This window comes from Erythrolamprus reginae, chromosome Z, assembly GCF_031021105.1.
Source record: "Erythrolamprus reginae isolate rEryReg1 chromosome Z, rEryReg1.hap1, whole genome shotgun sequence".
In the NCBI taxonomy this organism is placed as follows: domain Eukaryota; kingdom Metazoa; phylum Chordata; class Lepidosauria; order Squamata; family Dipsadidae; genus Erythrolamprus; species Erythrolamprus reginae.
The window spans coordinates 120,248,756-120,261,726 of record NC_091963.1 but is presented as its reverse complement, the minus strand read 5'-3'; the positions used below and the strand labels follow the sequence as shown (position 1 = coordinate 120,261,726).

Here is a 12,971-nt window from a genome sequence, read left to right as displayed (position 1 = left end):
TTTCTCTCCTCTCTCATCTTTCTTTCTATAATAACTGAGGCCTTTAATCAAACATGACAGTTTAATGACAGGTCGTGCCAACAGGGCAGGTACAGGCTTAAGAACATAAACATGAATACACAGGCTTTTATACAGCAAGCCTTCTGAGGCAGCTACCAATGAATACAGAGGAAAGTTCCCGCTTACAAGTATCTGGGCTTACGCGCCCAATCAGCACCCTGGAGAGGGATACGCGAGCGAGATTCTGACAGCCGGCTGTTACTATGCGGACACAGCACTTTCCCTTCCTCATCTTTTCTCCCCCTTCCTTCCCTTCTTCCTCTCTTCCATTTTATCTCAAAGCCCAGAAGGAGAGGACACTTTTCTTTTTAGTCTTTTTGAAAGAAACACCTGGGATCTTCCAGACAGAAGAATTGAAATAAAGCTGCCAGGCATTCCATCAAATCTCCCCTCTCCTTCTTTGAAGGGGGGGGGGGGGCAGACGGGAGGAAAGCCAGGAGAGTCCAGCAGAGAGGAGGAGACGGGTGGCATCATCTCTGCACCCAGGAAAGAAGACAGTGGGCCATCCTCAGAAGAAACGGCCGAGGCAAAGCGACCCAGGCTGCATGGGGAAACGACTCAGGCTGCATGGGGAAGGCAGCTGGAGGCCGGCTCCTCCACCCCACCAACCCTTCTTGGCAGCAGATCGAGCCTCCACCCCACCCCACCCCACTGTCCTGGCAGCGGGGGCTCCCGGGTGGTCTCGGCTCAGCTTTTGGAGCGGGTGGAGCAGGCGCCCTTGGCCAAGGGTGTATGTGTGGGGGGAGACGGGTAAGGCAGCTGGGTGGAAAGGCAGTGGCTCCAGGCTCTCCTGCCTGTCCAGGAGCCGAAAGTTCCGCCCTTCCCCACACGCTTTGGCCCCTGCAGATTTCTGGCAGGAGGGTGCAGCAGGCGATGGATGGCCGGGGCTCCCACAGACACATTTTGGCCGGGAAATCGGTTCGCCGCTTTTTTTTTTTTTAAGTTTAAAGTTTTGAATGTTCCTAATGGGTTTGCATGCATTATTCACTTTTACATTGATTCCTATGGGAAACATTGTTTCATCTTACGAACTTTTCAACTTACAAACCTCGTCACGGAATGAATTAAGTTCATAAGATGAGGTACCACTGTATATGGCTGGGCAGGTTTTGCATGGTATTTTATAAACTCTTTGGTTTTCTAGCTGGATTTTGTCTTTGGGGTTTCTTAAAATGTTGGCTATTTTTTGGTCAGTGCTAAAGGCTGTCTTGATATTGTATTTGTGAATAATTTTGCTGATTTTATCTGTGGTGCCTTTGATGTAAGGGAGGAGGGCAATGCCATTGTCCTGTTTTGTGTCTCGGTTCTTGGGAGTTGTCTCCTTTCGGATTAGGTTGGCGATTGTTTTTCTTTGGAATCTGTTGAAAATTAATATGTTTATGACACTGTTTAATTCAGTTTCCAGATGGTCTTTGTTGGCTAAGCATTTGGTTCTGGAGATCAGGGTCTTGGCTACTGATCTGTGCAGGGTGGTGGTGGGATTGTGCATTTAGACAGTGGCTTGTGTGTGTTTTCTTCTGGTAGATGATGTGTTACCCATAAATTAACTAATCCAAAAAAAGATCCCTTTGGCGGAAAAACAAAATTGACCATGTTGATAACTTTAAAAGCTGCTACAAAAATCTATGCCACCAATTAAGTCTTCAGAGAGGGGTGGCATACCCCTAAATAATAATAATAATAATAATAATAATAATAATAATAATAATAATAATAATAATAATATAATAGACTGAATATATCAATTATCACATCAATCAAGAAGAAGACTTTCTGCACACAAATTCCATTTTCCACAACAGACTCAAAGACTCGAGATCTACCCCACCCATCAAAGGACCAAATGATAAAAAATATAATGATGAAGCTGTTAAAGCAAACCTCTTTTACACATTCTTCAGCTCCATCTTTGTAAACAGCAATGGCTCATGCCCAATATTTCCTAATCACACCCCAAACAATTACAACAATCTAATACAGTTGTTCTCAATCTTTCTAACGCTGTGACCCCTTTATACAGTTCATCATGTTGTGGTGACCCCAACCATAAGCCTAGTGCCAATTCTCCCAACAGAGAGATTGGCTGGAAGGTCAGTGGGATACCCCCTCACTGTAAACGCCTGATTGGTTGGATTGTAAAAATATGTTCCAAGGAACCAGAATAGAAGCTTTAGTTCTTAACACCATGGGGAATTTGTCTTTTCCTATGTCTTAGGCGATCCCTGTAAAATGGTCATTCGACCTCCAGAGAGGTCCTGACTTCCAGGTTGAGAACCACTGATCTAATACAAATCAATTTTACAGAAGATGTTGGAAAAGCATTATGCAATGCTATCAATTGAACCTGATGGTCTATGTGCATATTTCTTTAAAAAGCTCTCCACAACCATAAGCATAGTCAGAGAATCAATCATAAATCAATCCATTACCCTTCACCTAGAAACTAACAACCTTTTAGTTTCAGAAAAAAAATATCCACCAACCTATAATTCCTACACTGTAAAAACACGTGGGCTTCACAATTAAAAGTAAATCAATAGATGCAATCTACATACTTTTGTAAAGCCTTTGATTCAGTAGTACACAACAAACTACTTCAAAACCAAAAATCTTATGGGATCTCTGATCCCTTTAATGATTGGGTAACTGTATTCTTGTCAAACAGACAACAAATGACTAAAATAGGGAGCGTCCTATCAAATCCTGCACCTGTCAACAGTGCTGTCCCTCAAGGCAGCGTTCTAGAACCAACTCTATTCATTCTTTACATAAATGACTTTAGTTATCATATTATAAGTAACTGCATTCCCTTTTCTGATGATGCTAAATTATTCAACACCACCAACAATACTTCTACCCTTCAAAAAGACCTAGATCATGTATCACAAAGGTCTGATAACTGGCAACTTTAAATCTCAACCAATAAATGCTCTGTCTTAAACACTGGCAAAAAGAATCAGAACACAAAATACAAACTTGGAGGACACAACCTTGTAGATGACCCTCATTATGTTAAGGACTTTGGAGTACTCATATCTAATGACCTAACTGCTGGAGCCCATTGTAACAACATTGGCAGAAAGGCACTAAGAGTTGTTAACCTAATTTTGTGTAGCTTCTTCTCTGGCAATATTAAATTGCTAACCAGAGCATACAAAATTTTTGCCAGATCAATCCTCGAATACAGCTCATCCGTCTGGAAACCATACTGCATATCGGACATTAATTCAATGAGAGAGTCCAGAAATATTTCACAAGAAGAGTCCTCCACTCTTCTGCTTGCAACAGAATACCTTATTACACCAGACTTGAAATTTTGGGCTTAGAAAACCTAGAGCTACGTTTCCTTCGATCTGATCTAAATGTAGTTCATAAAATTATCTACTATAATGTCAAAGGTCAATGAATACTTCAACTTCAACTGCAACAACTCACATGCACAAAATAGATTCAAACTCAATGTTAACCACTCAAAACTCAACTGCAGAAAATAGGATTTCAGCAACAGAGTGATCAATGACTGTAATGCCCTACCTGATTCTGTGGTTTCTTCCCCAAACCCCAAAAACTTTAACCTTAGATGGTCTACAGTCGACCTCACCCCATTCCTAAGAGGTATGTAAGGGGTGTGCATAACGCGCCATCGTGCCTACCATCCCTGTCCTACTGTCCAAATTTACCTGTACATACTTGCTTTTGTTTTTATATCATACCTATTATCTTGTACATGTTTTGACAAATAAATAAAATAAAATAAAAATTTAATTAAATAAGCAAGTGGATCAATCCATTGTAGTGCTCTTTTGGACACTAGTATTCGGACCGAAGATTTTTGGGGACAGTGCTGTGAGACAGAAGTCTAGACAGGGTCTTTACCATACTTTGAAGTAAGGAGGTAATTTCCATTGCTATTTAATGAATATCCTAATTTTGGGCCTCTTTGATAAATCTGGATAATACAGAGCTGTGTAATTACACCACACTATTCAGATTTATATTGCTTGCAGGCAGTAATGGGCAGCCAAAATTTTTACTGCCACATTGTGTGTGTGGCTTAATGGTCATGCGACTGGGTAGGAGTGGCTTGCCAGTCATTGCCAGGTGTGAGTGGTTTGAACAATCATTATTGTTCAAGTGAACTGTTAAGTCCTCAACTTACAACCTTACCAGTGTTGCTTGCTGGGGTGACAATTTGCTTTGCGTTTCCCGTGCTCTCCTTCCTGGTTCACCCCACACCTCAGGCTGGGTAGCTAGGCGAACAGGTGCTGCCAGAAGCATAAATGCTGCCAGCGCCGCTTTCACCCACGCCTTCTGCTTGCACCTCAGGCGGGAGGTGGCCACATAAGGCAGGAGGGGAGCCAGACAGGAAAGAGGGAAGCTTGTCTGAGGCCAGAAAGGAGGAAAGAGGAAAAAAGCAAAGAGCACAGACGCATCAGCAGGATCAGGGAAAAAAAAGGAGAGATGAGCCGAGACCAGTAATCCAGGAAGTGACAGCCGCTGATCAGCTGGAGCTGGGCACACAGCTTCATTTCTGCTGGTGGAACTGTGCTCCATCCCATCCTGCCTGCTGCCCATCCCTGCTTTCAGGCTCAATATAGATGTTGAAATAAGCATTATTGATGAGAGAGGGAGCGGGGAGTTAGAGGGGGAGAGAGAGCGATCTTCCATTAATTTGTATTTGTATCTTTTATATTGTTTTAATGCATTTATTAATCTTATTATAATTATATACACAATGAGTTTATACATAATAAATATATACCTTGGAGTTGTGAACAATGAATCAAGGAAGGGTGTGGTTGGAGTTGGAAGCAATCTAATAAATGAAAGTGTTGAATTCTGGTATTGAAGAGTCCCGGGACTTTCATAGTGACAACAACTCTTTATTAAGAATAGTGAGAACTCCAGCAAAAGCCCAGCCGGTGGCTCCTGTTTAAATAGAGAGCTTCGGCTGAGAAGAACCAATAAGCGATTAGCAATCTCCTGCTCAGTAGAATGGACCTGTTTAATCTTGATCTTTGTGTTTAAGAACTATGCCCCCTTGTGGACTGATTAAAAAAAAGACAGTTGAAAAGACAGTAGATTTAAGACCTTAAAACTCTTTGAAGTAGATTTAAGACCTTAAGACCTATGAAGACCTAAAGGAACATCACACCTGGACTGATTGATTACTAATGATTAAATAATGATTAAGATCTGATTTTATACTATCAAAAATTAATTTATATAATTATATAATTTTTTATCTTATATTTTATATATTTTATATATATATATATATACAAAACATTACACAGGGCAAAACCCGAACTCAGAACAATCTACATATATATATATCTACATATATTGTTATTAGTGTTTTTAAATTGCTATTAATTTCATCTATTTTTAATACTATTGGGATTTCTAAATTAATGAATGATTGGGATAGATATACCTGCGTGCATGAGTTGAATGGCTGGTATGATTGGGATGGCTGGGGTCGGTGGGGTTACGGTATGGATGAGATGATTGATAACAGTATGAATGATAGATTTGGCCCACCTGACGCTCGGGAGGCAGGAGAGGAAGGCGCACCGATCTCTGGGGTGGCAGAGGGTCGGAATATTCCAGTGTTGCTGGGGAGAGGCAGATATGGCGGGGGTCACGGAGTTAGCCGTTCCAGGGGAACGAGGGATCATTGCTTAATAACGATCCCTTGTTCTGGCTCCGTGAGCCCAATCTTGGGTACTGGTGATGATGTTGCTCAATGCCAGGTCGATGGTAAATAAAGCTCTCCTCATCCGGGATCTGATCCTGGATAAGGAGGCCGACCTGGCATGTATCACTGAAACCTGGCTGGGCCCAGAGGGAGGTGTTCCTCTCTCTGAAATTTGCCCAGCCGGGTTTCAGATATGGCATCAACCTCGACCCCAGGGAAGGGGGGGAGGAGTGGATATTATAGCCAGGGAGAGCCTTTGCCTACGTAGACTCATTGCTCCGGAAATTGCGGGTTGCGAGTCTCTCTTGATGAAGTTGGACTTAGGGGTTCAGGTGGGCTTATTTCTCATGTACCTTCCTCCCAGCTGCATGTCAAAAGCCCTGCCTGTGCTACTCAAGGAGGTAGCCGGGTTGGCGGTGGAGTTCCCCGGACTTATTGTCCTGGGGGACTTCAACCTGCCGTCACTCGGCGAAACCTCTGGGTTGGCACAGGAGTTCATGGCCTCCATGACAGCCATGGACCTGACTCAAGTAGTACAGGGTCCGACTCACGAGGGAGGGCGTGCACCTGACATGGTATTTCTTTCCGAGCAATTGAGTAATGGTCTGAGACTAAGGGGCTTAGAAGCATTGCCTTTGTCATGGTCAGACCATTTCCTACTACGGCTTGACTTCCTGGCTCCAATCCTTCCCTGCAGGGAGGCGGAACCAATTAAGATGTTCCGCCCCAGACGCCTACGCCTGATGGACCCAGAGGGCTTTCAGACGGCGCTTGGGGTTATTCCAGAGGCACTCGTCCACAGTTCGGCGGAGTCTCTTGCGGAGGCCTGGAACAAGGCTGCAGCGGAGGCTCTTGACCGGATTGCGCCTTTGCGACCTCTCCGTGGCGCTAGACCCCGTAGAGCTCCATGGTTCAACGAGGAGCTCCGGGAGTTGAAACGCCAAAAGAGACGTCTAGAGAAGCGATGGAGGAAGAGTAGTGACTGGGGCACGTACTTGTCCACCTGTCTGGGAAGAGTTTGATCTGGTGACACCTGATGAAGTGGACAAGGCCATTGGAGCTGTGAGTTCCACCACCTGTTTACTGGATCCGTGTCCCTCTTGGTTGGTCTCGGCCAGCAAGGAGGTGACACGGAGCTGGGTCCAGGAGATTACCAACGCTTCCTTGGGGAGGGGAGTTTTTCCAACACTCTATAAAGAGGCGCTCGTGCGCCCCCTCCTCAAGAAGCCTTCCCTGGACCCAGCCGTACTTAATAACTATCATCCAGTCTCCAACCTTCCCTTTATGCGGAAGGTTGTTGAGAAGGTGGTGGCACTCCAGCTCCAATGGTCCTTGGAAGAAGCCGGTTATCTAGGTCCCCAACAGTCGGGTTTCAGGCCCGGTTACAGCACGGAAACTGCTTTGGTTGCGTTGATGGATGATCTCTGGTGGGCCCGGGACAGGGGTTTATCCTCTGTCCTGGTGCTCCTTGACCTCTCAGCGGCTTTCGATACCATCGACCATGGTATCCTTCTGCACCGGCTGGAAGGGTTGGGGGTGGGAGGCACTGTGCTTCAGTGGTTCTCCTCCTACCTCTCCGGTCGGTTGCAGTCGGTGTTAGTGGGGGGTCAGAGGTCGACTCCGAGGTCTCTCCCTTGTGGGGTGCCTCAGGGGTCGGTCCTCTTCCCCCTGCTATTTAATATCTACATGAAACGGCTGATGATACCCAGCTTTACATCTCCACCCCATGTCCAGTCAACGAAGCAGTGGAAGTGATGTGCCGGTGTCTGGAGGCTGTTGGGGCCTGGATGGGTGTCAACAGACTCAAACTCAACCCGGATAAGATGGAGTGGCTGTGGGTTTTGCCCCCCAAGGACAATCCCATCTGTCCGTCCATTACCCTGGGGGAGGAATTATTGACCCCCTCGGAGAGGGTCCGCAACTTGGGCATCCTCCTCGATCCACAGCTCACATTAGAGAACCATCTTTCAGCTGTGGCGAGGGGGGCGTTTGCCCAGGTTCGCCTGGTGCACCATTTGCTGCCCTATTTGGACCGGGACTCATTGCTCACAGTCACTCATGCCCTCATCACCTCGAGGTTCGACTACTGTAATGCTCTCTACATGGGGCTACCTTTGAAAAGTGTTCGGAAACTTCAGATCGTGCAGAATGCAGCTGCGAGAGCAGTCATGGGCTTACCTAGGTATGCCCATGTTTCGCCATCACCCTGCAGTCTGCATTGGCTGCCGATCAATTTCCGGTCCCAATTCAAAGTGTTGGTTATGACCTTTAAAGCCCTTCATGGCACTGGACCAGAATATCTCTGAGACTGCCTTCTGCCGCACGAATCCCAGCGACCGATTAGGTCCCACAGAGTGGGCCTTCTCCGGGTCCCGTCAACTAAACAATGTCAGTTGGCGGGCCCCAGGGGAAGAGCCTTCTCTGTGGCGGCCCCGACTCTCTGGAACCAACTCCCCCCAGAGATTAGAACTGCCCCTACTCTCCCTGCCTTCCATAAACTCCTTAAAACCCACCTCTGCCGTTAGGCATGGTGGAACTGAAACACCTCCCCCGGGCATGTTCAATGTATACATGGTATGTTTGTGTGTGTGTTTGTTAGTAAACGGGGTTCTTTTTAAATCTTTTTAAATCTTTTAAATGTATTTGGATTTGTCATGATTTGCTGTATCTTGTTGTGGGCCGCCCCAAGTCTGTGGAGAGGGGCGGCATACAAATCTAAATAATAAATAAATAAATAAATAAATAAATAAATAAATACTTAGTAGCTAACATGCAAATCTAAGGACACAACAGAAACTTTATTAGCAGCTGAGCCCTATTTAGCAAAGGAGTCAGTTTCTACTTCCACTGCATTTCCACAATGTCTTCGAGTACAGCTGGGTTGAGAAATAAAAGAAGAAAACTGGTCCTAGAGGAAAACTGGTCTAAAATTATTTTAATAAAATTATTATTTTAGACCAGATACTCTGCCCAGTTTGTCACAAACTCTAAGCCTCTTCATGTCTCACATTAGACATGACATGGGATATTTCTGCATGAAATGGTGCCATTCCTACAGTGGTTTCAAACTATTTTGTTCTCATTTTTCTTTTTTGTTTTGAAATGAAGTATAATTTTATTGAACTTCTTGGGCTTCTTAGTAATAATATTCAGCACCATTTTTCTCAACAACCACCTGAAATGGGATTTGGGGATAATGTTTTGCAGCCAAATTTGGCTGGCTGTATCATTAGAAGGTGTCATGAGTGTTCTGTTCCTTAGCACTTTATTCTGATTCCAAAGTGTATGGGTTTTATTTTATTATATATAATCCCACTGCTATTTGGATTAGCATGATATTTTGCAAAACCTCATCAATCTAATTTTTATTGATGATAGTTTTTTATTCTCGGGGATTTAGAATCATTTTTGTATTAGATGGATTGGTACGTTATTATTCCAATTCTTGCCGTTTTCTTTGTATTATAACTTCAACATGATCTTCATAATTTTAAAATTATGTAGCAAGTTTTATATTCCCTCCAAAATTATTATTATTATTATTATTATTATTATTATTATTATTATTAATTAAATTTGTATGCCGCCCTTCTCCATAGAAATTAATAGAAATTTCTATCCATCACATATGAAAATACACTATTCTCAGTAAAACATAGCTCCAAAAGCAATACTGTACTCTTTTCATACATTTTTCCTGATTAATTTAAAAGAGTTGTAGAAGTATTGTAAGATAATTATCTTATTGTCCGATTTTGAAATTGATAGATGAATATGGGTCAATGATATATATGTTCAGCTTGGTTATAATTGTATTTTGAATGTAATCTGTAAAGAATTCTTACACATTACAAAGATAAATGTATTCAAGACTTGCAGCAAATGAAATATTGATATGCTGTATATTATTTGTTCACAGCTGGAATAAATATTTTTCAACAAAGAAGCACACAAAAGACATGAAAGTTATTGCAATCATTTTTTTAATTAAAAAAAAATTAGAATAATATTGCAGACTGACTCCATTTTCCATTCCTCCTTTCTATTCTTTCTTGTTTTTTTGCTTCCTTGCTAGTCCTAGCACACAGATTTATGTATACCATTTCATCCAGTTTCATATAATAAAATAATCAGGACAAATTATACATTTTTGCCTAGGAGTAATTACTGTTTCTAAGAAAGCAAAATTAGAGTACTACTCTTTATATTGTCTTTGCAGAAACTGCCATGTTTTTCCTTTGTTCTAGTATTTATGGAAGAGATTTCCAAAAAATTAGCCAGTAAATTCAATCATCTTTTTTTATTTTCCCTTTTCAAGATTTAAAAGATGCCATTGAAGATATACTGCCTACTTTGAATGATGAAGGGATACGTGTTTTCTATCTGAGTGATGATTCCCCAACTGAAGGGGTAGAGCCACTGCTCAAACGGATCAAATTAAGTTCTGCTGAATCAGTGCCCTTTTCCTTCAGAGCCAACGTAACACCTAAATCTACATGTCTATATATTTTCACTTCTGGGACCACAGGTGAGGAGCATGAAAGGTAGAGTGGTTGCTGGGAGACCCAGATGAATAAAATATGCTGTTGATTGGAAAGACTCTTTGCTGACTTCAGCTTGTATGATTGCATGGTTTTTATGATATGCGTAGTCTAGATCAGGGTTAAGTAATAAGTAACAAGGTAAGAAGTCATTTTCTTTTGTGTCTGCAAAGCTTCTGGCCTACCTGACATCATCGGGTCATCATCATGTCCACCTGTTCACCTTACAACAACATAATCATGATAATCATCATGTCATCTGATGATGCTGTTGTTGAAAGGAAATTGGCCTGTTGCAAAGCTTTAGTTCATTGATCTGTGCTCCCTCCCTCCTTTTTTTGGAACAATAACTGCTTTTGAAATGTCAAAATCATATAATCCCTATGTCTGGCATGGAGTAAGGAATAGAATCATGAAATTGATTTTAAATGATCTTTTCTTGCTTTTTCTCTAAATCCATTACATTCTTTTATTTCTTATTCTCTTTTCACTTTCCTCCAGGACTCCCCAAAGCTGCCGTCATTTCCCAGAAGAAAGCACTCATGGGGTCCTATCTGTTTCGCCTGACTGGTGTCCATAACAAGGATATTGTTTATACTCCACTTCCTCTGTACCACTCAGTTGGATTCCTTGGGGTTTTGGGGACTGTGGACAAGGGTAGGCAAAAAAGACCAGGGAGCCTGGAATACACACAAAGAAACCTTCACCCTCAGAGTGTTATCAAAGACACAGAGCTCTTATATCAGCTTATACTGTATCTTATATATAGCAGCATCCACAGAGAACATCACAGCTTGCCCCAAATACTTTTCCAGCAAGCTAATAATAACTCTGCATGAAGGAAGCAAGTAGGAAGACATAGAGGCTGACACTGTAGGGTCAATTATTTAACAACCTTGATTCAGTAAGGTACAGGTGATGTACAGGTAGTCCTTGACTTACAACAGTTCATTTAGTGACCATTTAAAGTTACAACAGCTCTGAAAAAAGTGACTTATGACCATTTTTTAAATATGACCATTGTAACATCCCCATGATCAATATTCAGATCTTTGGCAACTCATATGTATGACAGTTGGGGACATGTGATGGGTAACCTTTTGCAAACTTCTTACAAGCAAAGTCAATACGGAAGCCAGATTCATTCAACAACAGTGCTTCTAACTTAACAATTGCAGTGATTCACTTAACAACTGTGGCATGAAAAGTCAAAAAATGGGGCAACATTTCACTTAGCAGACATTTTGGACTCAAATTGTAAGTCGAGGACTACTAATACATTTCCAGTATTCTGACATTTAAAACCCCCATAAATATAATCTCACAATAAATATATAAACTTACATAAATATAATCTCACAAGCAGTCCCGGTTCGAATCCCAGAATGTTATTGCTGGGGGTTGGAGAGGAGGAGGAGTTGAAGTTTTTCCTGTTTTAATCATAGGCCACATCAAAGTATACATGAATTTCATGGATTGATAGACATTTTAGCAATATTCATTTTCTATAATTATGTCATTTCCCCACATTATATTATACAGTGTATTATATATTCATTTTCATTATATATTCATTTTCTATAATTATATCTATTTCCCCACAACAACAACACTGTGAAGTAGGTTGGGCCAAGAGAGAATAACTAACACAAAGTCACCCAGTTGGGTTTTATGGTTAAGGTCAGACTTGAACTCACAATTTTCCAAATGGAGGGATATGAGAATTATCTCCCTGTTTGTTTGCTAATTTATTTATTAAACTATTTGTTGCCAGTTATTCCTAATAGATAATTCTAGGATGGGTTATAGTATCAGTTTTATGGAACTCCTAGAAGCAACCTTCAACTAAATGAAGAAGCAGAAATCAACTATTAAATCATTGAATAGTAGGTAGACATATTTGGTGGACCAAATATGTATGGATCAAATATTTACTGATCACAGTCATAAATTGTAAAAAATATATAAAACTAAATGATCTATTTCTTGCCAACATCCCAACCTATTTGGATATCTGATTGCAGAAGAATGATATTCACATAAGGAGGAAACCTGCAGAGAAGATGACCTCTTAATTTATATATGTATTTGTCTGACTTATATCTTGACTTTATCCTCTTCAAATATCCTGGAGCCAAATCATTTTAGGCATTTTAGGATGAATGGAAATAGTATGAATGATATATTTGGGCCACCTGACACCGGAGAGGCGGGAGGGGAAGGGGCACCGATCTCTGGGGTGGTAGAGGGTCGGAATATCCCGGTGTTGCTGGGGAGAGGCAGATATGGCGGGAGCCACGGAGTTAGCCGTTCCAGGGGAACGAGGGATCGCTGTCTAATAACTATTCCTTGTTCCGGCTCCGTGAGCTCAACCCAGGGCACTGGTGATGAGTGTAACTCTGGCCCTGGGCTCAGGTTGCTGCTGCTCAATGCCAGGTCGGTGGTAAATAAATCTCTCCTCATCCGGGATTTAATCCTGGATGAGGAGGCCGACCTGGCATGTGTAACTGAAACCTGGATGGGCCCAGAGGGAGGAGTTCCTCTCTTGGAAATTTGCCCAGCCGGGTTTCAGATATGGCATCAACCTCGACCCCAGGGAAGGGGGGGGAGGAGTGGCTATTATAGCCAGGGAGAGCCTTTGCCTGCGTAGGCTCGTTGCTCCGGAGATT

At 42.3% G+C, this 12,971-nt stretch overlaps 1 protein-coding gene across 1 annotated transcript in view; it reads left to right on the top strand.

Moving 5' to 3' along the window:
* Positions 1 to 12,971, top strand: part of LOC139152897 (long-chain fatty acid transport protein 2-like) — a 39,533-nt gene that overhangs the window by 10,748 nt on the left and 15,814 nt on the right. Inside the window, exons 2-3 of the mRNA XM_070726265.1 lie at positions 10,080 to 10,289; positions 10,804 to 10,959. Of these exons, the coding sequence (XP_070582366.1) occupies positions 10,080 to 10,289; positions 10,804 to 10,959 (366 nt within the window). The remainder of the gene's footprint in view (positions 1 to 10,079; positions 10,290 to 10,803; positions 10,960 to 12,971) is intronic.